General features: G+C 43.0%; 1 protein-coding gene across 5 annotated transcripts; it reads right to left on the bottom strand.

The window, feature by feature from the left end:
* Window positions 1–917: 917 nt before the first annotated feature.
* On the bottom strand, window positions 918–25,959 carry cdk6 (cyclin dependent kinase 6). 5 transcript variants are annotated; one of them, XM_086014685.1, is made up of 8 exons: window positions 25,566–25,957; window positions 24,401–24,748; window positions 20,912–21,047; window positions 16,702–16,869; window positions 9,324–9,433; window positions 4,234–4,284; window positions 4,018–4,153; window positions 918–3,317 (listed from the first exon to the last, which is right to left on the bottom strand). In XM_086014685.1, exons 2-8 carry the CDS (start codon window positions 24,622–24,624, stop codon window positions 3,165–3,167), a joined length of 978 nt encoding a protein of 325 aa, XP_085870811.1. In that variant the 5' UTR covers window positions 24,625–24,748; window positions 25,566–25,957; the 3' UTR covers window positions 918–3,164. The 5 variants fall into 5 exon arrangements, with proteins under 5 accessions (XP_085870811.1, XP_085870813.1, XP_085870812.1 ...); XM_086014687.1 differs by lacking the exon at window positions 25,566–25,957 and adding an exon at window positions 25,140–25,251; XM_086014686.1 differs by lacking the exon at window positions 25,566–25,957 and adding an exon at window positions 25,044–25,228.
* Window positions 25,960–26,360: the final 401 nt, after the last annotated feature.

The raw sequence follows: 26,360 nt of genomic DNA, 5'->3' as shown, positions 1-26,360 counted from the left end.
AAAAGTAGTGAAGTAGAAAGTACAAATATCAGTTTTAAAATGCAGGAAATCAAAGTAAAAAGTAGCCAGAAAAACACATACTCAAGTACAGATTAAAAAAAAAAAACCCCGACACATAGTATGAGCACACCTGCACAATCTAGCCTGTATTTTTTCATCACTGCAAACCAAAAGCATGATTAAATAAAGTTAAATATATAACTGACAGTGACGGGGGTCAAAGCGAGCACTAACTACGGAAATACAGATGCATCTTATGTAGTAGTCTTGCACACATTTCGCGTTGAGCAACAATTACATGCAACCCCCCCCCCCTTTTCTTATGTAGGTGTCAGCCATGCTACAGTTTGTAGCTTTTTGAAGCTCGCTCATGCTTCCTTTAACGCTGCTGTGTCATCTCCTGACTCTACTTTTAGTAAAACTTCCAGATGACACCCAGACCTCATTTATTATACCCCATTTATTTGCAGGGTTACTTTGAAATTCCATACCGGTAATTAGAATCCAACACAATTTTCATAAAAAGCGGCTTTTTATTCAGCTGGTGTAAAAAAATAAGAAGAAACCAAATCTTGAATTCATTCAATAACACCATGATTGTTTTGTTCAGAGTCCCAATTTGACGTGCTGAAAATGTGACGCAGGAACGTTTTATTTGAGTTACAAGATGAATCAAGCTTTACGTTTCAAAACAGCGAAACCTCTACAAGCTCAAAAGCGGAATTCAGTTTTACTCATGTTTGAAATGTGATACTGTTACTGGCTAAGAAAAAATATACAGTGATTGTATCAAGTTTAAAAGACTAAAAGCAGTCATTACCAAAACCTCTATAAATCTAAAATATTTTGAGCTTTCGTTGCAATGTATGTCACAACATCAGATATGAGTCATTTCCAAAAAGAATGTTCACACAGTGCTTAGTCAAGCTGATAACATTGATTTGTTGATTATGTTCACCAATTAAAGGTTGCTTTTGTGGTAAAACAGTTCATACAGGCAGTTATATTCATACAGTAATGACTACAGTAACACAACGTGATAAATAGGACTGACTGTAGGATATGATCAATGGCATGATCATTGGACAGCTTGAAGAGAACCTGAAGGAGTTGTAATGTGGTCAGTTAGTAGCCGGATGATGTGCAAACTGTGCGAAAGGTTTGGACACCCATACCAAAAACCTGAGAAAAAAAATGAGTCTGTGTGCATGTGTGAAAAGTATGTGTGTGTGTATGTGTGTGTGTTGGTGTGTGTGTGTGTGTGCTAGCAGCACGACCAGTTAAGAGAAGGTACACCAGTGTTAAAGTATTGTTACTGTTCTGCGAGAACTATATAAAAAAATACATCTCTGCAACTTGCTTTTTTCCTTGACGGTAAAAAAAAAAAAAGTAAAATAAAAATTGAACATAGCGGGACATATTGATAAAATAATTGGGGGTGGGGGGGAGGCGGGGGATTTAAGATATTTGTGCATTATTTAAAAAAAACTAAACAAATCCAAAATGCACGCACACACATTTGCAGCCACTTTCAAGCTGAAGGAAATTCAACAAGCACCCGCAGAACCCGCCAGACATTTTCAACAGACAAAATACTCTTGCCATACAACATTCCGCTGACCCTCACTTTGCTACCTGATCCGCTTTTGTGACATTTCTATGGGCTGACATCGCAAATATCAAACATTTTCTACAATTACTGCTGCACTACAAACAGTACAGTATAGTCATCTAGCCATTTATACATTCCTTAAATCATCAATTTATTCTCACACAGGTTCAGTAATCCTCTATAGAGTTGGTGTAAGAAAACTTTATGCCCCGGCATCTTAAAAATCAAGTACTCAACTTGATAAAACATGCATATAAGACTTAGCAATAAAATTAAAATTAAATACAGAATATTGGTAGCGTAATTCTATGCCAAATGTACTGATGAATCGTGCTGGTGGGACTAAAGCCACCTATTGCAAGCGTGTACGTTACTGTCACTTGAATTTAAAAAAAAAAAAAAAAAGCTATTAAGAGACCTTGATGGCTAACTATCACCATTTCAGAAACATCAAGGGAGTGGCAAGAACTTTCATTTTCATCATTGCCACAGCACCAGTATCAGCCCATGATGATGATAAATGCCTTTAAGTGTGCTTGACCCCAAAGTTGCAAAGACCATTAGAATCCCGCTACTGGTCTGCAGTTGCTCGGGGCATCCTCTGGATGGCAGTATAACGTTTGTACGGCCTGCAAAGATGACGGCAGTAAGTGGCAGTTAGTCATGACTCATGAGTTTGGTGTCTACAGGGGTATCAGTGCACACTTGACGTGTTCGTAAATGCGTCCGTGCTTGTGCTTCACAAGTCCATAAAGTAGAAGAAAGATTCATTTTAGGGTCCCCCTCCAATCGAGAAGACTCCGAAGGGGGCTCAACACTGGTCGCACAGTGGCCGCTGCATGGAGTCTACAGTCCGTTCACTGATTAGTCCCGGTCATAGAAGTGTCTTTGCATTGATAACGTAGTCAATCATCAACATTTTAGAACCTAAAAGCAGCGATTTCAATCCATCGGTTCACGGAAGGAGGATAGCTGTTGTGCATATCCAGGGCGGAGTGTCCTCATTCCTAGCATTACCTCCTTCTGAGTACTCTCCTCGAAGGGTTTAAAGTATACTGTACCCACCACCTGATCGTTCATGCTTTGTTCTGATATACCACAAGGAATCACAGTGGATTAAGTTTTAACGGCGAACTGTAAAGGTACAAATATAAAACACAAAATCACACAACGATTGATCCCCTTTTCATGACAACAACAACGTTCACGGGTGCAGCCTACACCTTTGGGTGAAGCATGACTGTTGGTAACAAATACACACGTATCCTCGGGATCTTAAATTCAACTTGTAAACAAGGAAGCAACACCGAAAAGATAGGACCTCATTTTGAGTGGTGGCAGAATTGTAAAGTTAGATGTAGGCAATTTGTGATGAATATTTGTCTTGCATCATTTTGTGTTTTATACTTCAATTTAATCCACTTTGCAGCTCATTTCACTGCGCTAGGAGTCATATTTTAAAGCAGTTTGATTGAACAATCACGCATGATCAAGACCAACGAGCGGCTGGGTGAATACTTTGCATGGACACGGTGAGGGACAATGAAGACTCTCAGGCAGTCCTCTCCTCAATAGTGGGCTTGTTGCTGGGGATAGGCTGTGCCGCATACACACTTCTACTGATGCTGTCCACACTTTGGAAATAAGGGTGGGTAAGTGCAGCAAATGCAGATATCCTCCTGGAGGGATTGAAGGCGAGGAATTGCTGTATAGAGGACAGGGGGGGGAAAAAAAGGGAAAACATCAAAATTATCCCCGAGCATCATGGACCATGAACAAAAAACCTGATCGACAAAGGTGTAATACGCATGCCGGGCCAATAGTTGGCGATGGGATAAACACGAGGCAGATGTTGGACAGTCAACAACTCACGTGGGTGCACACCTGGTGATTGGCCACTGTATATCAATTAGCTGCAACAGAAACGCTGTGAGCGCCAATGTTCTTATCGGGGAAAAAGATTTTCAGCCACCACATATCTTTACTCTATTTTTTAATTGAACCACAAACAACATGGCGAGATCGTATTATTCGAATCCAGCTACCCAAGCCAGCGCAATGTACTGCTTCGTTGACAAAGGAAGGAAATAGGCGAGAATAAATGATAGAATGTGGACAATTAAGAGGCTAATGGCAACGATCGCATTAATCATTGGATTGTATTTCTGGGACAGAGACTCTCCACATGCAAGGCTCCAGGTCCAGATGGCTACCTCACCGACTTTATGAAACACTTCTGGTCATTGCTATTTGGTGATTGTGGGGCTACATACTAATGGCATTTCAATGTTGAAAATTGATTTCATATCCGAGTAAACTGAGTTACAAGCACGGTCGCACAGTGAATTCCATTCGCAAGTCACGCTACCACTGAACGTGTTCAATACTACTTTGTACCTACGTACCAATAAGAGGGCCCGCCCTTGCTCATCTATGTCAGGAACCAAGTCTTCTATTGGCTTAGCAGGCTGTGGGGTGAAGGCACTCTGTGGTAGGGCCACCTCCTGGGGCCAGTCCTCTGCTGAAGGTACCCCGACGACACTGTGGGGATGACAAACGCGCTCTTTTCGTCCACTCGAAATGTTGCGAGCGCTCATCCATACTGACAGGCAAATACTCACTCAAAAATCTTTCCCAGTTGATCAACATCTGAGTTACCGCGAAATAGAGGTCTGCAAACAAGAAGAAACGTTTGAGTGTCACGCGCCCCTGCTCAGTGGAGTGTTCAGGTCCAGCAAGCCCCGATTGTGCTGGCCTGAACAAGATCAGAAGGACGGATCTACATTTACAAACTAAATCGGAAAATGTGTTCCATGACATTGTGTTCATTTATTGCCAATGACCTATCCTGGCTCCACGGCTTCCAGTCAGTGTATGTGGGTGTTAGATTTTTTTTTTTTGTCCAATTATATTTGTAAAGTCATGTCAATTAAACTATGTAAACAATTAGCAACTGCTTCTTTAACTTATCAGATTTATAATTGGTACTCACTTTGGCATTAATGTTGGTCAGAGCAAACTTGTTACAAGTATAAAAAAAAAAACAAAGCCAAATTTGACTAGCAAAACACATTAAAACATTTAATAAATCAGCATGAGTATGATGACATTTGTTTGTGATTTTTTTCATGTTTTTGTCTTGGTATTAGATAAATTTTGATTCTGAATTGCTCCAGAGGATTTAAATGGCACGCTTGCGTACATGGATTAAGTCAGGTAAGTCCCCACTGAAGCTGGCTCAGGTACCAAATCGAAAAGAATTCTAAAGCTGACATTTCTGCAGATTATATATAGCTAAGCATACAAAGCGTTAATTCTGTACTTCTTGGCCTACTGTGGTTTGGAATGTACGTAAATGAACAAAAGATATAGACTGTATATGATTTTTTGGGGGCCTGGGGAAAAATCGAAAGAGTGACTCTTAAAGGAAGAAGTCCCCACACTTGCATCTCCATCTCGTGCATTCAGCACTGTGGAGTTGTATTGGTAACACAAGTTAAAAAAAAAAATTAAAAACAGGGGGGGCGGAGAGCAGCAAGACTGCTGGTGGTTCCTGTGGCTTTGGCCCGTCTTTGGAAGCCCGTGGGCGTCCGTGCCACGCACAAATTCCAGTCGTCAACATCAGACCAAGTTCGCCGTTGGTAGTGCGGGACGGAAAAAGCCGAAGCATCCTGTGTGCATTCGCTCGCTCTCGCTTTCTTCGCGAATGTAAGTCATGAAATAGGAGGGAGAGGCGTGTGAAAGAAAAATGTGATTACCCGGACAGAGAAAGAAGCATGGGAACTCGACCTTCCTGCTGAAGGAAACAAGGAGGTGTTGATGTCAAAGGCTTAATTTTAACAATACCCTTTGTGCCCAACAAATGCGGTACTTTGTGAAAATATGTAAACATGTTCTTTTTTTAGTATGCAACAGAAGATTTAACAATGCACATCTTAACTGACAGGCGACTGCAGCATGGCACGGCGATCGTCACATAAATCAAAGTGTTAATTAACTTACGACAGAACTTGCCGCAGCTCTTCATAACCACCACCATTAACCGGCGAGACTTTGTACGTATGATCTTTTACGACTTCTTTAAACAGCTTGGAAACAAAACGCCACCTATGCGGCTTTCTAAACACTTTTTCCATCCATGTCAGATCACACCAAACCCGTTTGGAAGATTCACCTCCAGCAAAGCCATCGTGCCAAAACAAGTAGGGCTGATAATTCCGAGAGGTCCATTTTTAAACCTGCTGTGGTTTGCTGGTTTGTTAGTGATGGCCACAGGCATGCACACGCAGGCAAGAGTCCGGTCCACATTGGCAGACGCGGTGCTAGTATTGACACTGGAATTTTTTTTTTCCCTTTGTGAGATTTGCATGAGCATATACTGTTCAGTATTTATGCCCCCCCCACCCCCTCCTATTATACACACACATGGATATGCTGGGTTGGGAGAGTAAGCTGAGTCATGCTTCCTTCACTGCCAATACTTCTCTGTCCCACATTCCACTGCAGCAACCTCTGGAATGCCTGTGTGTGTGTGTGTGTGTGTGTGTGTGTGTGGGGGTGTGTGGGTGTGTGTGTGTGCGTGCATGTGTGTGCGCGCGGTTGCACGTGAGTGTCAAGCTGGGTGGGAAATAGAGAGAAAAAAGAATGTTTGTCTGATGTGGTGATGCATCTCCCCCCCCCCCCCCCCCACCTGGTTTTAAACTGTATGACATGCGCACAAGGTGTTGGTGGAGATTTATCAATCGAAAAGCCTCTGGCGTAACAGACTGTGAGAAAGTCAACATGGATGTGCGGCTTCTGCCGGACCATTAACACAACACGGTCGACCTTTTAAGATTAGAGGAATGTCAACAAGCAGGCGGTTTTCTCTTTCTCATTCACTTGCATCCATGACTCACCCTGACACTATCCGAGCCATGCAAATGTAGACTTGTATGATATTTGCTCAAATTCCTTTCACAACAATGTAGTCATTAGAAGAGGCATTAAACATTGGTATGTTTGACGATGAAAGGGGAACATGCCCAGGGGTGATCGCTGATGTTTATGGGGGCTTTCACATTTTCTTCAGGTTATTTGCATTGCACAGGTTGAGCGTGCGTCTTACGCTGCAGCTTAAAATGTCGGGAAAAATGCTCGCAAATTCACTTTTTCCCCAATGCAGTGTGTATTTATACAGTTTACACAGTCACATTTGTCCATATTTGCAAAAAGTCACAAAGCAATATTCATGTTTGCATTTCTATGTTTCTTGGCAGTATATCAGGTTCAGTGAGTTTCTCTTTTGGTTTTTGATTTACAGCCAATAATTAAAAGATAATTGAGGGTAAATACTGTCCTGGTTTCCAACTGACTTCATCGCTACTACTAGTATTCTGTGTAGAATTAAATGCGCATAAGGCTTTCGGTTTGCTTACATGACGTGTGTGCGTTCATTGGCCAAACATGAGATATTTTTTTCTTTTTGTGTTTCAGTTAATTTTTTTTTTTTTAAACCACATTTCTCTTAAGGGGGAAATCAACCCAAACATATTTTTTTCAAGAATATGTTCCCAGCAGGCCCACTAGTTGATAAACGGCATTCTGATTAATATTGCGTTTGTGGAATATGACTTAAGCAGCGAAATCCACCCGTTTTTAGCCATCTCAGGAGGCGACCATTTTGTCACTTCTGTCGACTGAAAATGACATCACAACTGCTCAGGGCTCAGGTACCGACCAAACACAGCTGACCTGTTTTCTGAAGCTAAGCCGTGATTGGTCGCTACCTGAGCCCTGAGCAGTGATGTCATTTTCAGTTGACAGAAGTGACAAAATGGCTGCCCCTGAGATGGATACAAACTGGTGTATTGTGCTGCTTAAAGTGGAAATCAACCCTAAAAACGGGTGGATTAACTTTTATTTCACAAACCCAATATTTATCAGTAAGAACTTGCATAGAACATATTCTTGAAAAAAATATGTTATGGGTTGATTTCTTCTTTATGAGAGACTATGCCAAAAGGACACTGTGAAAATAAATTATTTAAGTACTACAGTGATTTCTTGAGGTTTATATGTTGAATTTCCAAGTTATCGGATATCTCGAATGTATCCTGAAGGGTTAAACTCACAGTTGGACATCCGTCCGTACAGGAAAGCACCAAAAGTGTCTGAATGAAACAACGAAAAGCTAATTTTGAGTGCATGGGGATATCAACGCTAACAAGCAATCTGATTAATACAAACAATTGATGTAGCACCTATTCTGATGGTCAAATAAAATAATCAGTGGGGATCTTTCTTCATTTGACCTGAATTTCCAGCAGCTCAAATTTTATTTGTTGCGGGAAGACTGCAAACAATAGATTACTCTTCCATTGTTCTGCCTCCAGTCTTTAACAGCATCTCCCAGGTGCCCTTTAATCTCTAACAGGTGGCCTTTTAAAAAGCCACCTTAATCACGTTGAGAGAGGGAGTGTGCACGTGGGTGTGTGCGTGTGTCCATTACAGTGTTCTCTGCCTCGCTCTCGGTCCTCAGGGACAGTTGGACAGTATAGAGTGCTATGAAAAGTGACATGTCACAATTGTTTTTTTAATAGTAGGCTACTAGGCCTATTGGACTACAGAACATTTGACAAAAGAATTGGGGAAGTCAAACAAAGCTTTTGCACAAGGAATATACTGAATTTTCTCTTATAACCGGACACTTTATAGTGCTTGATGACGCTCCACTTCATTTGCACATCTTTTGAACTTGTAATGAAGCCGGAGGTCGAATGGACGTGACAAGAGTTGAGAGTTGTCTCACGCAGCGGGAACAGCGCCGCTCGGTTTGCTCAACGCTGCTTCGTTCAGATTTCTCTTTCCTGTGCATACTTGTTCACAGTCAGTCACATTTTGCCTTGCCGCCGCATCTCGTGCGCACGCTGCGGGTCAGCGTGTGTGTGGTGGCAGTGCGGGGACGGTTGGGGAAGGAAGTATAAGTTGCCATTCTTATCTACACGAAAGCAGACCATACAAGTCTGTCAGTTAACAGAAACATTTTATCATCCTTAATTTTTAAACTAGTGCTAAAATGATTATGGTGATCCTGCGAGGTTTTAAAAAAAAATGGGAAGAAGCACATTTTTTCAAAATGTTTTACAGAAAATGATCTTATTAGGATGGGATGGCTTTTGCTGTGAAGTCAGTTAGACCACAAACTGACAAACCCCTGCTGTATATCAAGAAGCGGCGTCTCGACTCATGTGCTGCAACCACAGCATGTTGCCAGTCATTACTGGAATAGTTTGATAAGCCAACGGTAATGCCACTTAACTCTCGCAGCTCAAACGGCAAAATGTCATTTAAAGGAAGCGCACGCAAGTTTAGGAAAACGACCAATTAGTTGACCTTTGTTTCAAAGCAGCATGATTTGTTGGAGGAAATGAGAACGATATTAGCCTTTAAGGCAATTTACAACTTCAATACTCAACATGGCTGCAACCATACAACTGTGACCAGTTAACTGCTGCTGTTTTGGTTAGCAACTGGGTTAAGGGGTTCATTTGTCAATTTGAATGATAGCATTGTCTGCCTAGCAACTAAATGCGCCACGGGGTCTATTCGAGGGACGGACACTATTTGAGGAAATACTCTAACTGTCTGACAGAAATTTATAGCAATCCTTCCTCCCTTTGAGATTTTGCAACTGGTACAGTCGATTAAGTGTTAACACGTTTCGCCTCACCTTCGTCTGAACATCTCAGCAAAGATGCAGCCGACGCTCCACAGGTCCACTGGGGTAGCGTAACTAGACTGCAGCAGCACCTCTGGGGCTCGGTACCACAGTGTCACCACCTGCGGCGTTCATGGAGAACAGTAGAATCAAATGAGAAGAAAAAAAAAAAAAAAATCCATACCAAAATTAAGTAGAGCTTTCCATTCAAAATATAACAATCCATCACAGTTGCTTTACTTGAAGCATGATTTTCAGGTTCCTTTGTGCTTCTCTAAAGGGAAAGCAGTGACATTGTTCCCAGCGACAGAAGGGAAAGCTTCCAGATACAACTCAGTGACCCCCAAGTTATATTGGAACGGTTCCAGGTGCTTTCCTAAACAGCGTGACTTATCATCAACCTGTTGCTCTTGTTCCACCTCCTCAGGCACCGCAGCACGCTGATCAAAATACAAATGTGAGTACCGGTAAGCAAAGTGAGTGCAGTGAGTCGCCTGCGTGTATAATGGTTGTTTTCAATTTGGGTTTTATGGGAGAGAGGGAGAGAGAGAGAGAGAGAGAGAGAGAGAGAGCACAAGGGTCTTATATTATCACTTATCAAGTTATTTATCAATGAGCTTTAAGAATGATCTTAACAAGTGTTAAGTATTGGATGAGGTCTTTTCCACGGTGCGGTGACGACTCAATTTAGGGAGCTAGCATATCTGACTAAATGGATCCTTAGGCCAATCAAAGGTATCAGTCGCATTTTTACTTTGAAACCGACACTATTAATAGAGTTGAGGGTTGCGTTTCGCAGATGTGAGGTACTCTCATCTCCTGTTTCCTGCTTGAGTGGAAATGAGGGAGGAAGCAGGGGCAAGTAGGCTCTGAAGGCCTGGCTTTGAAACCCCAGTGACCAAATATATACAGTGATAACTCATATTCGGAAGACTCCGGTATATCTTGTGAGACGTCAGCTATGAGAACCAGTCAACGTCGAAAGAAACCTTTCACTGGGTATATAAAAAAAAAAAATTAAAAAAACATGAAACACTGTTATTATGATACTGTCCAAAATGCTCCATTTAGTTTTATTATTGTTGCCATTTACAGGCTTAAAATGTATGCGTTTTGCACTCACTGCAATAAGTATGCAGCCCTACAGATTTAAAAGTAGTTCAAGCACACATGCATGCACATGGAGCCTTCTAAGAAGAACCACAAACCTGGAGCTTGCAGTGTATCCGCTGCAGTGCAATTCAGTTATTCGAAAACCTAAAATCTTACCCACAAGCGCAGATACCGCCGGCATTTATATCACTCACGCGGCCCCACAAACAGACGTACGGAAACACACCGGAAGATATATGGGGTGACTGACAGTGACTGAAGTTCTTGGATACAATTTTTGTAGCAGTTCATCTATGGCCGGGTGGTCTCTCATTATGCTTCTGAGCTGCGTAATAACAGTTGCTATTGTGAGCGCTTCCTAGATAAGACCCCAAAACGTTAAATTGTCTTTCTCAACTCCACCCTGCGCTAAGATCAAATCCCACTTTCTTCAACTTAAGCCTGACATGAAGCTGCGCATATTGGAGTGGGAGAGGAAATATAATTTGACAGTGCTGAAGGCACAACCCTAACCCTTTCACACACCATTTGTCGCTTTCAAAAAAAAAAAAAAAGACACATCGTTCTTCAATTATGAGTCCTTTTTCTATGACACAGATTTTTATGGAGATCTTTTATGGCATGAAATTTCCGGGGATTTCTGCCTCTTTTCCATTATTGTCTATTGTTGTAATTTGGTGTTGGGCTCCATGTCTTCCTGTAGTCCATCAGTAAATGTTGCATGAATAAATATACAGGCAGTACTTTGTACATAGGGGGCAGGAAGAAGGAAGTTCGAGTTCTGTTCCTACGGTCTGCTGTTCTACGTTGTCCGTATTTCTATTGGCTGCTTTCTTCCCTTCTTCCACGTGGTAACACAAACAACAGAGTGGGGGGGTCGGACAAAGCTGAGGGAGAAAAACCTAAAAGGTTTGTCAGTGTGTGTGTGGTGCGTGAGGCTGACTCCAGATTAAAGGACGACATTCTGAGAATTCCTTTCAGCTGAGAGCATCCTCCCCCTCACCGCCGCTAACACTGTCCTCCACTCTCACTGCTGAGCTCGCTGCCCCGGAGGACCTCCAGACCTCCTGGGTCAGACCTCCGCGGCCGGACCGCTTGCAGAGCCTGGCCGTGTGCCATCGGCGTTCTGTGCTAGCGCAGCGGCGGAGGACAATAAGTGTGCATGCGTGCCAGTGTGTGGGTGTTTGTTAGTGAATGTGGGAGTGGTTGCACGTGACTGTGCGAGCACCTGCGTTTGCCTGGATGAATATGCTTCATTGCCAAAAGTGTTTGCGTGAGTGTGTGCGGTGCTCCAAACGAATGCCAGTTATCAAAAACATGTGTCTGATGTTTTAAAGGCTAATTGCAGTTTATTATCTATCATCCCTGTGGGTAATTTAACATTAAACATACTCAAGATAGTTGATAGCAAAGATCAGTTGAATGCATGTGGCACGGACACAGCCATTGATTTATCTGACACCGGTTGTAAATAGAGTGGCCGAATATAATCACACACACCAATATACAAGGAACATGATTAAAAAGCTTGAAATTGTCCATTATTTATTGCAGAACAAGTGCGGGAAATGTTTGGTGTTGTGACGTTTCTCAGCTTGTACACATTATCAGTCTTAGGTCAGACTGTGATTACATTCCTGAGAGCAATTCAGCACAAATTAAAGTCTCCCGAAGTGAATCTCAGAGGAAAGGGGATAAAAGGTTCAGGGTGTGTAGGCAGGCCGCATATGGGAAGAGCAGAGGATATAGAAATAATTATAATACGAGGAAAAACAGTCGACAGGGTTCTGGGCCTGACAGTCCCAACAGGCCCCATTTAGTCCTGTAACAACAATATTTCATGACTCGCTCACTACTTTCCCTCTTGTTCGGCAATTTATAGTCGCAACAATCGCGCCGCACCTGGCCAAGAAAGGACATAAAAGAGATATTAAAGGCGATATTGATATATGGCTAGAAGGAAAAGTGCTAGAGCAGCGGACAAACTGTTACAGTAAAACAGAGCGTTGCCAAAGTATGCACAGCATACAGGAATGCAGCATGGGGCCCTCAGCAAGTGAAACAAAGACAGCACAGTCAGTGGCTCTCTCTCCCCTGTGCTACCACATCCGCACATCATTAGCTGGAAAATTCCAGATATATGCCGTCATTTTTTTTCTCCCCCCCCCCCCTCCTCTTCCTGCTATGGACACAGCTTCCATATCCCGTTGCACTTTTGTGTGTGCACATGCACGACTCCCGCTGTTTAGAATACCCGCTTGGCGACCTGGAGCGACGCCAAGGAGTGGTGACAACTCAGAAAGTTTCGGCCGGGGTAGAATCCGGTGCAATATGCATGCGCACACACAAACACACACAAAAGAAGTGTCGTGCATGTGAGGGTGAATTTAAAAATAAACAGGGAAAGCAAAGCCATGACCTGCATTTGAACATATGCGGCATATCTGTGTGTGCATGCTAACTTTGGGGGGGACAGCTCATTCGCTCTTGGCCGCAGTCAAAGCATAGAAGCTTTTCCTTTTTTCCCCCCATGTGGAGCTGTTTGAGGAGATATCTAAACAATCCCAGGGTGTGCTACACGTGCTCTCCTGCGTTGACCCCCCCCCCCCGGTCCCTGCCTGGTCTTCATTATAAATAGCATAAATGCATTCAAGGAAAAACAGATAAATTCATAGAATACTGCACTGACAGGCAGATATTAGTGTTGCAAGTCTACCGGATATATAACATGGCTCATATGGTAGAGATTTTAGAACATAACCGTTGATTGTGCTCTTGAAAATACATTTATAAGAAGCATTCCTGTGTTTTGAGTGCAGGAAATATGGTTTTAATTTGTGTCGCCTGACATATGCTTCAATTTTCGTAATTGCAGAGCGATGCCTTAATTTGGGAAAATACCTTTAATGAGGGGAAAAAATGACTTGTCAGTTTTAACAAGAACCTATATAGGTGTCTATCTTCGAGAATACTTACTGTGATAAGTTGAATATTTTGTGTAAATCCTACACGGATAAACATCGGGTTAAGACAAAAGCATGCTTGCTGCAAATCTTGCTCCTGTTAAATATAGCAACCCCAGGATATTTTCGGACTCAAAGCAGAAAAACAGTAAAGTCGAACAACAACTGATAAGTCTGTTGTCATTCTCCTTAAATCCAATTTGGCAAGCAAGGGCATCCACATGACATGCATGAGCATGGAAGCTAATTGTTTTATCAAATTACATTTTTGGTAAAATGAAAAAATAGTAAAAGTACACATAACACCTAAAAGAGATTAGAATGCTTACGCCTTCAAAAAAAATACCAAAAGCTGGGGGTTGAAGCTTGATGTTGGCCCCGTTAGCGAAGGTGCAACTCTTAAAGAAAGAACCAAAGAACCTAAAGAAATAGACTCAATGACCCTATAAAAATGCTGTCATACATAAGCCACACCAATAGGGGGCGATGTAACTTTCAGACCCTCCATCAAAAGTATTTCTATCTTCACAAAGTGTATGCAGAAAACCAAAACGTTTGTGTGAGACTAGAATTGATGAGTCGAGAATCTTGTGGTTAGGAATGGTTGGATTCAAATAAGCACATTTGCTTTAATCAAGCAAAAACTGCATTGTGATCTTGATGAAACAAACATGTTACGCCCAATACAATTGGGAAGCTGGTATGAGCCATCTTGGTTTAGAGAAGAAAAAAAAAAAGGCCCACCTCTTTCCTCTGTGACATGTCAGATGAACCCGTCAGCTTTGGCCATCTGCGTGTCATTCAAGGCAGTTCAATGAAGCCGTAGGCAGACTGGGTCATTAAAATGCCATTAACAAAGCAAGTGCCCCCCAGGGACGACCAGAGGCCGCCTAATCGAGGCCTCTGTACCACCCCAATGGGTGGTCTCCCTCTCTCTCAGGGAGGGCCAAAATATGCAAAACTTGGTAAAACGGTGATGTGGAGGAAGATGTCAGTCACATGCAACCATGCACATCTACTTTCACACATTTTTGTCAGAATAACTAAACATAGCAGCCTCCAGAGCAGCACTGATGAATCTCAGAGGTTTCAACATAGGTTTTCTGTTAAACCATAGATTTACAACTACCGGTCACAGTCATAGATCACGAGAATCTGGAATGAGAAGCCATCTTTGTCATTTCAAGCGGAGGACACACATCCCTTCAGTGTTACGCTAACACACCAATTCAACCACCGTTAGAACATGTGCATGTACAAGGTTGATTAGCGTGACGATGTTAACGCTATTATCGTAATCAAGAGCACAGTCTGAGTTTCAGTTGGAAAGACTGAGACAAAACAAGGAGCAGGGGACTTCTTAACAACATTATGCAAATTGCCACACCAGACACTCATTTTAAAAGTGCAAAATGAATCACAGAGAGAAGAGTCTTGTTCCCTTAAAGGGGAATGCAACAATAAGTTTTCTTTATAAATAACCTCTTCTATACAGCCGCGCCAGTCTAAACATGGCATTCTCATTACAATTGCGTTTGTGGAATATGAAGCAAAATCAGACCGTTTTTATCCATCTCAGGGGGCGGCCATTTTGTCACTTGCTGTCGACTGAAAATGACATCACAACTGCTCAGGCCTCAGGTAACAAACAATCACGGCTCACCTGTTTTCTGAAGATGAGCCGTGATTGGTCGTTACCTAAGCCCTGAGCGACTGTGACGTCATTTTCAGTCGACAGCAAGTGACAAAATGGCCGCCCCCTGAGATGGATTAAAAGTGGTGGATTTTTCCGCTTAACAACAAACACAATATTAATCAGAATATCAAGTTTAGACTAGTGAAGCTGCATAGAACATCTTATTGTAAAGAATATTTTGAGGTTGACTTCCTCTTTAAGCAACAGCAGTTCTCCACAGCCCACTTGTCTGCCAATAACGGTGGAATTTGTTGACTAAATAAGTAACTGCTACTCTGTGTTGGGCAAGGGGGAAGATCCTCTTAAACGGTGTGGCGCTTTGTGTACAGTGCATGCAATTCTCTCGTCTTGTAGATTATAGCTTCTATTTGCCGTGAGGAAGCGCAGAATGGCTCAATGAAGGTAGTGTGCGATTGTGTGCGTTTTGGGGACTATTGACGCTTTAGACACAGGAACATTCATCTGGAACCGAAGACCCGTGCAGCAGTTCTACCACACGCCGTTCTAAACTCACACAGTTGTATTATTGTGGCCTTTGCTGTATAATCAAGGAAGGAAATGAGTGTGTGTGTGTGTGTGTGTGTGAGTGCAAAGCAGCTCAAAACTTAAATGCCTTTGTGTGCACAAATGATTTACGGGTCTCAATATGTGTCACTCATACCTGAAGGTGAATTCCCTTATTAGAATGCAACCTTAGAAATGGAACCCTTGCCAGTAATAAGAGCAATGACCAGAACAAAAACCCCACTGTACAAAACACATTGTGGAGGCATTATGTAAATTTGAAAGTCATTTCTGAATACGGCATTTTAGATACTGTTATGCTTCGGTGCGTCCCTAAAGTTGCCCCTTGAAAGCTGCCTAAAAAACAAATGATCCTTGGTAGAAATTTGAGACATCAATCCATAAAACGTTTGTTAACGTTGTGTACCTTTTAAAAGCCCAGTTATAAACTGGGGAGCAAGAAAATAAAGCTCAATAACACAAGTACATTCACAATTTTATAGCTGCTAAGAAAACGTCACTTAATAATTGAGGAAAAAAAACGTATTGAGCAACATTTGCCGCCTGTGTGAATCTTTAACGTCTCATTTCTCCCTAATTCAATGACTACCAAAGAGTCCTTCAGTCTCCATTTTATCTGGTCATCGGAGCCCACAAGCTCAGCAGTGGGACATCAAAGTACCGACAGCGGGAAAGGGAGGGGTCCCTGTGTCTCCTCATCTGTTCCATCCCTGTCCACTATTGCCACTGATGGATTCCTGAGAAGGGGCCACAGGGGCCCTTGGCTCTCACTTTACACTGAGAAACTCGATCATGTGACTCAGTGCAGCGGAACTGCCCGCTCATGTCCTTCACGTGAGCGCCCGCCACATCACATTTACATCGAACTCCCAAAGCATGGGAGGGGACTTGACGGCAGCGTGTCTGCGTCCTCGTTATAATAACGTGAATGAGGCTCACTGTTACTCATGTTTCGTTCGATTGAAAAAAAAAAAATGGAGACGAAAAACAAAGCTTTGTTTAACTCGAAATCCCAAGAGGCTTCATCTGGCGCTATCTCTCAAGGTAAGTAACTGTAAGATCAGACTTAATTAGCCTCGAGATATGGACTCACCACAGAAGTGAGCGCCATCTGGAAGCTGTAGATGCGGGCCAGGCCGAAATCGGCTAGTTTAATCTGTCCTCCGCTGGTGACCAGGATATTCTGGGGTTTTAGGTCACGGTGAACTACACGGTGTGAGTGCAGGAAGTCCAGCCCCTGGAGCAGCTGATACATCATATCCTGGAAGAAAATAATAAGTCAGTAAGTTTTTTGTTGTTGTAAATAATTACATTTGAACAGAGACATTCTCACTGGCTAAACACATGCAAAATAATGACATTACAAGAGTATAGAAGAGTATATTTTAGTGATCTTATTTAATTACATGAGAAGGAATAATTTTCGAAACACCTTTTTCAGTATGACTGAAAAGGGGCAGTTTTGCTAGTACACTACAAAGTACAACCACAATATTAAACAAAAGTAGATACTTAGATATAGTTGCAAAATTAATCTGTTTCGTGACATCATAACACAATTTACTCAAATATCACATTTGTTTGCCCAATTGAAACAAATTGAAACGCCATTAATCGGTTCCAGCCCCCAACAAAAAGACCAAGCGACTCATAACTTGAAAAACTTTTATGTTGGGGTGAAGTGAACATCAAATTGCGCCCAGTGTGTCCAGTATACTGTGTATTAAAATGTCATTTTAAAAATCATGTCACATTCACAAAGCAACAATTGCTTTGGCATCAAATAGCCTGAATGTCCTGAGCTTCACTAAAATGGCAGCCACAGTTTGGTAGTAAAGGAGTTAACGGAGGAGGCCTGTGTCTTTTCTTGTTGACTGTGGCAGATGTTTGATAACTGACACACACACAAATGAGAGAAGGAGGCCCTTGCTCTACACAAGCATGGAGCTCTGTTTCATAGCAGCTGCTCCGCTGGAGTTAATTGGCGTTCCCTCTCATTTTATGACCACAGGCTGACCTCAGAAATGGCCATAGGCGCTGCTGCATCAATAACGCTTGAGCTCAAGTAAACTAGCGCGGGAAGAACGCAACTATGTCGAACCAGCTTAGACTTGTTCCTTCCAAACTGAAATGCTCCCAAAACAGGTCTTGCACCTGTAAACAAGTAACGAGCATTGATAAAGAAAGTGGCGGTTTTGGCTGTCGAATTAAAGCTCATAGCAAAAGGGCAGACCTTTGGTTTTGGATCGCTTATGGTATTCCAATAAAAAGACCAGCTGACATATCCAAATTCAGAAAGGAAAGGGTTGGATGTATACTGTGTATGAAAGCCACTACAGAAAAAAAAAAAAAAAAAAAACACTTTTTGTGGGTCTTATCCCAGCCTTTACATACGTACTCTCTCCTGTAAATACACACATGCCCCTTAGCCCGCCGGCCTCCCACCCTCCCCAAAAAGTCCCCAGCCAAGACCTCACAAGTGACATGGAGCTGAGCCCACAGCTCTATTCACTAGCTGACCAGCTGGTGAGTGAGTCAAAGAGGCCTGCACACTCAAGCAGAAAACATTAGCAAGCGGCGCGGGGCTGGCTGCTGTGCTGCGCAGGAGATGGGACACCCCACCGTGTACTGTGGACACGAGGAGCCCAGAGTGGGCGCGTTTGTATACACACAAGCTGCGTGTCGCCCCGGCTCTATGTTCACGTCAACACGGAACACAACATTCCCATTTGTGTGCACCCTAGCTTGTCGGGGGTCGAAGTTTGTGTGTGTAAAAACGTGTGTGTGAAAATGTTAAGTGTGTGCGGTAGGGGGACTTGTAGGGGGGGTCCTGACCAAGGGCAGGCAGGATGCATAAACAGACCTTCCTTTCTACATCTCCATCCAGCCATGACCTAGTGAGGAGGGCAGCAGACAGACAGGGTCATAGAACAGAGGGAGGCGGTTGGTTATTTTGTGTGCGTGTGTGGGGTGTGTGTGTGTGTGTGTGCTGACACAATAGCACCCCCCAGTCAGTTCCTCTCTGCTTTAAATAACCATTTCACCGTGCTTCCTTTCAGCAGGATTTGCTAGTAAACACTAATTACCTCAGAAGTGTGACTCTTGGACAAACACACAAACAATGATGGCCCGCTTGTCCTCAGCACCTTCCTCTGTGATATATCAATTTCCTCTACAATGTCAAACAACACAGCCATCATAGTGGAAAGCATCGCAACTAAAAATATACTCAGATCTAACGGCGTTAGAAAGTTGAAAATTAAGTTTAAAGGCCCTTACCATTTTAAACAAGCCAGTAAATCAACGGCCATTAGAAGTCAGAAAAGTCCCGGGGCCAACTTGGCTTGGAAGAGACAATATCACACAAAAAGGCAAAAGGTTTGACCCCCCCCAAAACAGGGGTACCAGGAAAAAAAAAAGGTAATAAGCCCTCTGCAAGATGCAGCCACAACATGGCTTTCTGGGTATGCTTCCTTTTCTAATGCAAATGTACCAAAGGCAGCCATATTGTTTATTGTAGCGAGGCACAATATGGGACATCTGCCGGTTAGCGTTAGTGTAATGCCCTCCCCATGCTTCATTAACCTCCCCCTTTATAGGCTCAGAGAATAGAGCTGTGGTAGTCTGGATGATGGCAGCGGAGAAGGGTGGGTGACACCCAAGCGCTGGCCCGGCCGAGCCACACCGAGCCTTGGGTAGCTCGGCTGCTTGATGTCCTTCCAGCTCATTTAATTCCTGGAGGAGGGCCTCTTTCATCAGTGAGCATGTGGTGGGTCTTGAAGCCGAGTGGGTGGTGGGAGGGAGCGGGGGCAGAGGTGGACAGACTGGCAAGGAGTGGGGTAACATTTTTTTTTTTTTTTTTAATGCTAGTTTAGGGTCAGCTGTATCTGAGCTTTGTTAACATTTAGGAGATTTAATGTTTACATAAATAGGCAAAAGTCTACCAAATCTGATTCGATCCGATGAATTTGCTGTCGAGTGGAAGGCATTTTGGGGGTGAATAACTGGGCCTCTGTCCTAGAAATAACAAGGGATGGAGCCAGTGTCATATTGTCGATCCATCATTGCCCTTTTGTCTTCCAATGGCTCCAGCTGCATGGATGTTAAGGCGGAGCAACGCAGGGGTGAAGAGGAGCCCCAAACCAACTCAACAGGTGGCTCAACCTCCACCGATCTGATGATGGCATTAACAGCAGAGCTGTCAAGCAGGGAATATTGTTAAATAATGACATTTCATTCAGAAATCAATGGCCCAAATTCATAATGCATGACTTATTCAAAGAGTACAACAATATTTGTTGTTGAATTAAAAACTGAATCGCGGTATACAATGTGTGATAAAGTAATACAAGCAAAAAATTACAGTGCCAGACACTACATTGTCTTTAGCTAACTAAACCCCTGATTAAGGCTGCAGGTCAGATCCACCTGTTTCGTCTATGCTTACACAGTTTATCATCAATACTGTAGCGCGACAGAACGTTCACACGTAAACTTGGCCCTGGGGTGGTAAAAACTACAAATACTCTCGCTTCCACAAGGTCTCCATTTCAAAACTGACACTTAAACTCAGAGGCACAAAAACGGAGCGATAACTCCCCAGTATTGTACACGTTAAGTCACGGGACCTAAGGGGTGAAACACGATTAAGAGTTTTGTCACAGCAGTCACAGAGGAAGGGTTAATGGCGCGTCCAGTTCCGACCTTTGGGCAAATTGTAAGTGAACTCTCAGTGGATTTTAATCGAGAGCGCTGGAGTAACCGATGAAGGGACTTCCTTAGGCTCATAATGGCCCCACAGTATAACTGCGGCAATCAAATGCAAAACTTGCGCATAAAAGCAAAAATCTTTAAATTCGATCGCTTAATTCACACACTTGTTTCCTGAGCGCAGACGTCTTGCAAAAAGAAGGCCAAGTGAAAAGAAGGAGCCTTTAATTTGGAGTCCATTTGCCACATGTGCTGGCCTTTAAAACGCCCTGGTAGTTTTGCCGTTGCAGAGAGCTGCAGTCTGCCTGCCATGGCTTTGACAAAAAAAGCTCAGTCAGTACCAAACAGACATGGCTGTGGTCATGCAAGCCCCAGAGGATTAGAAAATATCTCCTTTTCCATCTAAAATAGAAAATCAAGTAATGACTCAGACGTAAACTTGCCTTAATGTACTTTAGTGATTTGATAAATATTTCAAAATACATTTGAGGAAAAAGTGACACTTTTGAGCAAAACAATTGAAAATTAACTATCGAAACTTGTTGCCGTTCGTCAACTCTTAAAGTTGTAGATTAGTAGTCACATGTCATTACCTTGATGGTTTCTGGCGGCACGCCGGGGTCGGGGGCTTTCTCTAGGTAGGTGGTCAGGTCTTGATCCACATGCTCAAAGACCAGAGTGAGTTTGGTTTCGCGGTTAGTCCGAGACACTGTACACACGTCAAAGAGCCTGGAAGAGGAGGAAAAGGAGCGATCAATATCGCGGATTGAGCTCGCATAAGAAAAAGTCTTAAAACGAGTAAAGTTCAAATCGATATGTTGGACATCACACATAACGCCAGCAAATCTTGTGGGATTTCATCTCACTGGCAATCTAAAGGATTATATTCACAAATGTGTTTTGTTTTTTTCTTTTTTTGGGAGGTCACCGCATATAGTGTACAAAAAGTGGGAACCAGAAGTGGAACTTACTGCAACATAGGAAAGAGTCTGGCAGTTCAAAACGCCACAGTATTGCTTTGCTAACACCTTCCTGTTCTTTCTCCATGCGTGTGCCTTTCAGGCAAAGTGTAAGTAACAATACTAAAAATGACCTGGTTTTTTTTTGTGTTTTTTTTGTATCAGAATAACTTAGAAAATAATAACATAGTCATTTCTAACCAATTGACCCCTTGTAAAAACAGAGCTTTCAGCCATTGAAGGCTACCAAATCCCAAACATCAGCGGCTATGATTGTACCAAACTAGGCAACAAGATAAAGCCAAGAATCCAGATTATGTCAGCAAACTGCCAAAGGAGGCTTTGGTGAAAAGCTAAAACAAAAACTATGCAGTATGTCCCCTTCAAAGAGCTGGGGAACACAAGCAACATTCCTCGAGCAGCGCTATGACAACTCCTGATGCTCTTTGGCATGTTAAAGGGAGCTGCGGCAAGGGCGTCATCTTCCATCATAGTGGCGCTCTTTGCAGGATAAGGGAACCGAAATGGCAACCCAGTGGACATGTTGACACTGATTGGTTATTGGCATCACATGACCTCATAACGCATGTCCGGTTTAGTCTTTTTAAATCAATATGAAATATTAGGTCAGTGCAAGTGAATGTTTAAATAGGTAGACATCAATACATGACAGGGAGTATTTAATATGTCTCTTGAAATCCCTTACTGGTAAATGGGATGAACATTTGAAGTATGAGGATTTTACTGTGTCATATTACCAAATTACAATTTACTTAATCTACATACCGGTAGGTTATATAGTGCTTGCATGTAAAAAATCCTGAATTTCTTTTTCAGCCCTGCAATGCTCTCATAAGAGCAAGATTTGAAACACTCAAGTCAGTGCTGCGAGGTGATTCGTTCAAGGCATAAGTACTGCGTGTGATGTCAAAGAATAGATGACGCCCTCCTCTTGAAGCGGTGAGGTTAAACGCCCCTCACAGCTCGATTGTCGGCCTACAATGGGGGCTCTCAGCAGACACTGAACATATGGAATGAATAATGGAGCTCATTACCAACATCCAGGGGTTGCCGGGAGTCTCACAGAAGGTCCATAATGCAACTGTCCTGGTTTGAGCTGCTTGGTTATATCGTTTGGCTAAACTGGTGGGTCTCCGCACCAATTCAAAAAACTTTCAACCAATCTAATGCCCTGCTTCCACAAAGGCAGATCTACCCACTAAACTGAACTGAGAGAAGTGTTTTAAAATTAGGCATGTTTGTGGTCAAGGTAAAAATAAGCCATTGTGATCGTGTTAGGACAACGCCATGATCGCTCATTGTTCATTTGTGCATTGAGTGGTTTTAGAGGCAATAATGTGAATGCCATGTTTCTGTCATGTCCATTGAGGAGTTCCCCGGTGCATAATACAGGCACAGATAACTGACTGGTGATTGTTTGAAATGAAAGTGACACAAAATGGCCTCAGTAAGCAGTTGACAATGGAATTAATCAAAACCTACCACCCCAGGGGTGAAACATGGGCCAAATGGAAATGGAAATTGGAAACACATAGTCAAGCTATGAAGTGAAGTGAATGATTCATACTCTGGTCAAAACTTTGAGTTAGTGTTTTGTTTTGGGTAGATCTGTATTACTGGAAATGGAATGACAATGTCGCAACAACTGTAAGATGTTGTTGTTCAGTGATTCATTAAAACTACAAATTCAAGCTGATTGCATACTCCCTCGATACAGGTGTATCTAATGTTCTAAATGTATTCTTGTTTAGAATGTCCTAGAGCAGAGTTTAACAAGCATAAGGTCCAAAATATGTAGCACGTCAGTTCTCATTTGGTCGACGTGGTGGGGGGGATAAAGTTGGAAACTAATTAATTGATCATCAAGCCGGGACACAGCTGCTTCCCAGCTTCTAAGTCGGATTTCAAATTAAAAAGGTTTGGGAAATGGCTAAGAGTAAATGAAGTGCACTTATTTAGCACTTTATCTAAATGGTGCCCAAAGAACTTTACAAAGCCTCACATTCACCCATTCACGCAAACATTCATACACAGATGGGTGCTGCTGACATGCAAGGAGCTACGAGGCCCACTGAGAGCAAATTACGAAACATGCAAGCTCCACAGTCGAGCACCTGAGCAGAGTCTCAAACCTGTTTACAATAGGATGGACATGCTAACTATTCTGCTACCTAACTGCACACATTTTGAAAAATAAATGTTGGCTTGGGGCAGTATGGGTAACAAAATAGTAGCTCAATAATATAAAATTTTGAATGAGTTGTGATTTTGTGAAAAAAAAAAATGAACAAAATGAGCACTTGCACTTAATGTTGATTTCTTGTTCAGCAGCTTTGTGCCATCCTTGAATTGTAATTTTTATGCAAGCGAACCCTCTGGACTGAAAAAAAAAAAAAATACAGAATGTGTTTTTTGTTGTTGTTGTTTGCTTCAAAATCCTTGTTGTTGGATTAGGATAGTGGATCTTTTATACATGCATTGAAATATGTATTATCAAAAATTAAATCTAATAAGAGCACATATTGTGCATGTACATATGTATTTTGTCCATATTTAAAATAGCATATTAATCATACACTGATTCGGAAGTGTGTGGTCCCCTTCCGCCACCCAATTACACTGATGAAAAATTGTGGCCTCCTCCAGCATTTTAGTTGCCCATCCTTGGTCTATATGTGTTACTCCACCGTATGTGTTCAAATACCAACTGCTTCTCTGGTGTTTTTCATTGTACGAGCTGAGGGAATTTTCTAAGGCAAAGCTATGTGATTGTTTGAAATACACAGCACGTAATTCTCTATGTTTTATGTTTAGTTTGTCAGTAAACTTCAACTAGGAGTGGCATTTAACAGCTTGAAGCCTCTTTTTCAACGAATGTTCACGATCTGCCAAAATGCTACTTGTCATCAAGTGCGTTGACTTCACTGACCCAAACAGTGCTTGCATCTCATATTTTGTTGCAGTGAGGGAGAAGGGAATGACTGAATAATTCCCAACACAGCCGTGGTGAGCAGCAAAAAATGTGGACATATTAGAGCGGGTTGTTTCTTAACATAAGTGGTTAGGCCACACGGATACACACCTTTTCTCCCCCACACTTACCTGACAACATTGGGATGCTCAAAGGCTTCAAGCTGCCTCAGTACCGCCACCTCCCGGATGGTTGAGAGAGGCATCCCCTCTTCCTCCGTCTGGACACGAACTCGTTTTAAGGCAACAAATCGTCCCCCGTTCTTCAGATCTCTGGCTTTGTACACTTTTCCATAGGCGCCTTCTCCAATCTCGGCCACGGCCTCATACTGCGTACCCATCGTTTCTTTGTCCATTTTTGCTTATTTCCCCCCTCTCCTCGTCTCTTGTTGAAAATACTGCGGGGATTCCCAGAGAGGCTGACGAGCCAGACTTTCTCACCAAGCCATATTCACAGGAAAAAGTGGGCACGTGCAATGCCTAGATGACAGGGAGACACGGACGGAGGTAGACACCATCTTTGTCAGATTTGGTCAAAATGTGCACCAGGTAGCAATTACAGGACTGTCATCATGTTTTAATCCGACTATCACTACAGCAGCCTCGTTGCCTCCCAACTTGTACTCCTCCTCCTCCTGTTACGCTTACCATGTCCTCCTCCTCTTAAAACAAAGTGAAAACACACCAAAAAAAAAAAAAAAACATTACTTTACCGTCAGCGTTTTTATGCTAGCTCTATGGTTAAACACACTGGCTGGTGCGTTCAAAGACTCACCGCACATGCAAATGTCCCCAAACCTGGACTGTCTTGTGTTTAAGGAAATTGAAGAGAATCAAAAGGGAACACGCAAAGATGAAATACTGGCCTTACACGCTAACTCGTTCTGAGTACGGTATCAATCTGCTTCCCCCATGTCCATTTTCAGCAAACTTTGTTATGAGCTAAAAGTTTGTCACTGAGGCCACCCAAACGTAGCGAGCACGTGGCTGTCTTCTGGCTGCATTGTCTAAACTTCAACAGTTTCAAGTCCTTTTAAAACGCTAAAAGAAACTCGCTAAAAAAACTTTCATCAAGCCTCGTGCTATTACATCAAGACATTCGTTCGCGGGGTTTTATTAACACTTTCATTCTCAATAACGGCTACGGCTATTTTTAACCATTTAATTGATTAAAAATAAAAATAAATTCAATCGCGTGGTTGAAATGCTCCTTTTTGCCTTCTAAATATAACTGGACACCAGGGCAACATATACGCACACTTTTGGTATCACATTCAACATAACATTTAGTGTTTACCTCGTTTTATGTTGTCAACAATATGTCGCAACGTCGGCATGTCCAATAAAGTGAGGAGGCAATGGTGTCTCCGAGAAAAAAAAAAGTCGCTCAAACGCATCCCTGTCCACTGTCCTCCATGCGGGGGCCACACAGGTAGTTTTGTTGGACGGTGCATGCTCTAACCCCCCATCCCTCAAACTGCACCAACCCAGGCAGGGACACTCAAACGGGGGGAGGAGGAGGGGGACGAGGAGGAGGGGAAGGGGGTGGAGGCGGATGGTTGTTCGAAAGCTACACGCACACGTTATACACACACCACACACACATTGCCTACAACTGTTAGTGGGGTGGGGGGAACGCAGGACAAAGGCAAACGCGTGATACAAGCCCTCCAAAGCCACGCTCCTCTTTAGATTTCCCCCTTTCTCTCCCTTTCTCGCCCCCTTTTTCCCCTTCCATATATCCCCCAAACAAGCCCATGCACCATGCAGCAGCCCCGCTCGGCCGTGTGAGCTCCGTCTCCGCCTGGCTTTCCCACGCCGGCTGAATGTGGCCTGACCCCCTTCAGAGAGGTTTGACACGGAGCGGGGACATTTCCGCATTCCTCCCCGACTACAAAGGCACACCGCCTCCTCTTTGCTCTCCCCTCGGCCTCCTCTGTGCTTTACCATTCATAGTGCTCCTCGCCGGCGGGTTTTGTCTCCCGTGTCAAACTCGGGAGCGCCGCAGGGGTCGGGGAGGGGAGAGTGGAGGTTTATTGGATGGACGGCCACACTATCTATCTCCCCTCACAGCCATTGAGGAGCTCCTGCA

The sequence above is a fragment of the Filicampus tigris genome, chromosome 18 (genome assembly GCF_054856515.1).
Source record: "Filicampus tigris isolate MCC_2025a chromosome 18, RoL_Ftig_1.0, whole genome shotgun sequence".
NCBI lineage: Eukaryota > Metazoa > Chordata > Actinopteri > Syngnathiformes > Syngnathidae > Filicampus > Filicampus tigris.
The sequence above is the reverse complement of the archived record's forward strand: the minus strand, read 5'-3'. Positions and strand labels throughout refer to the sequence as shown.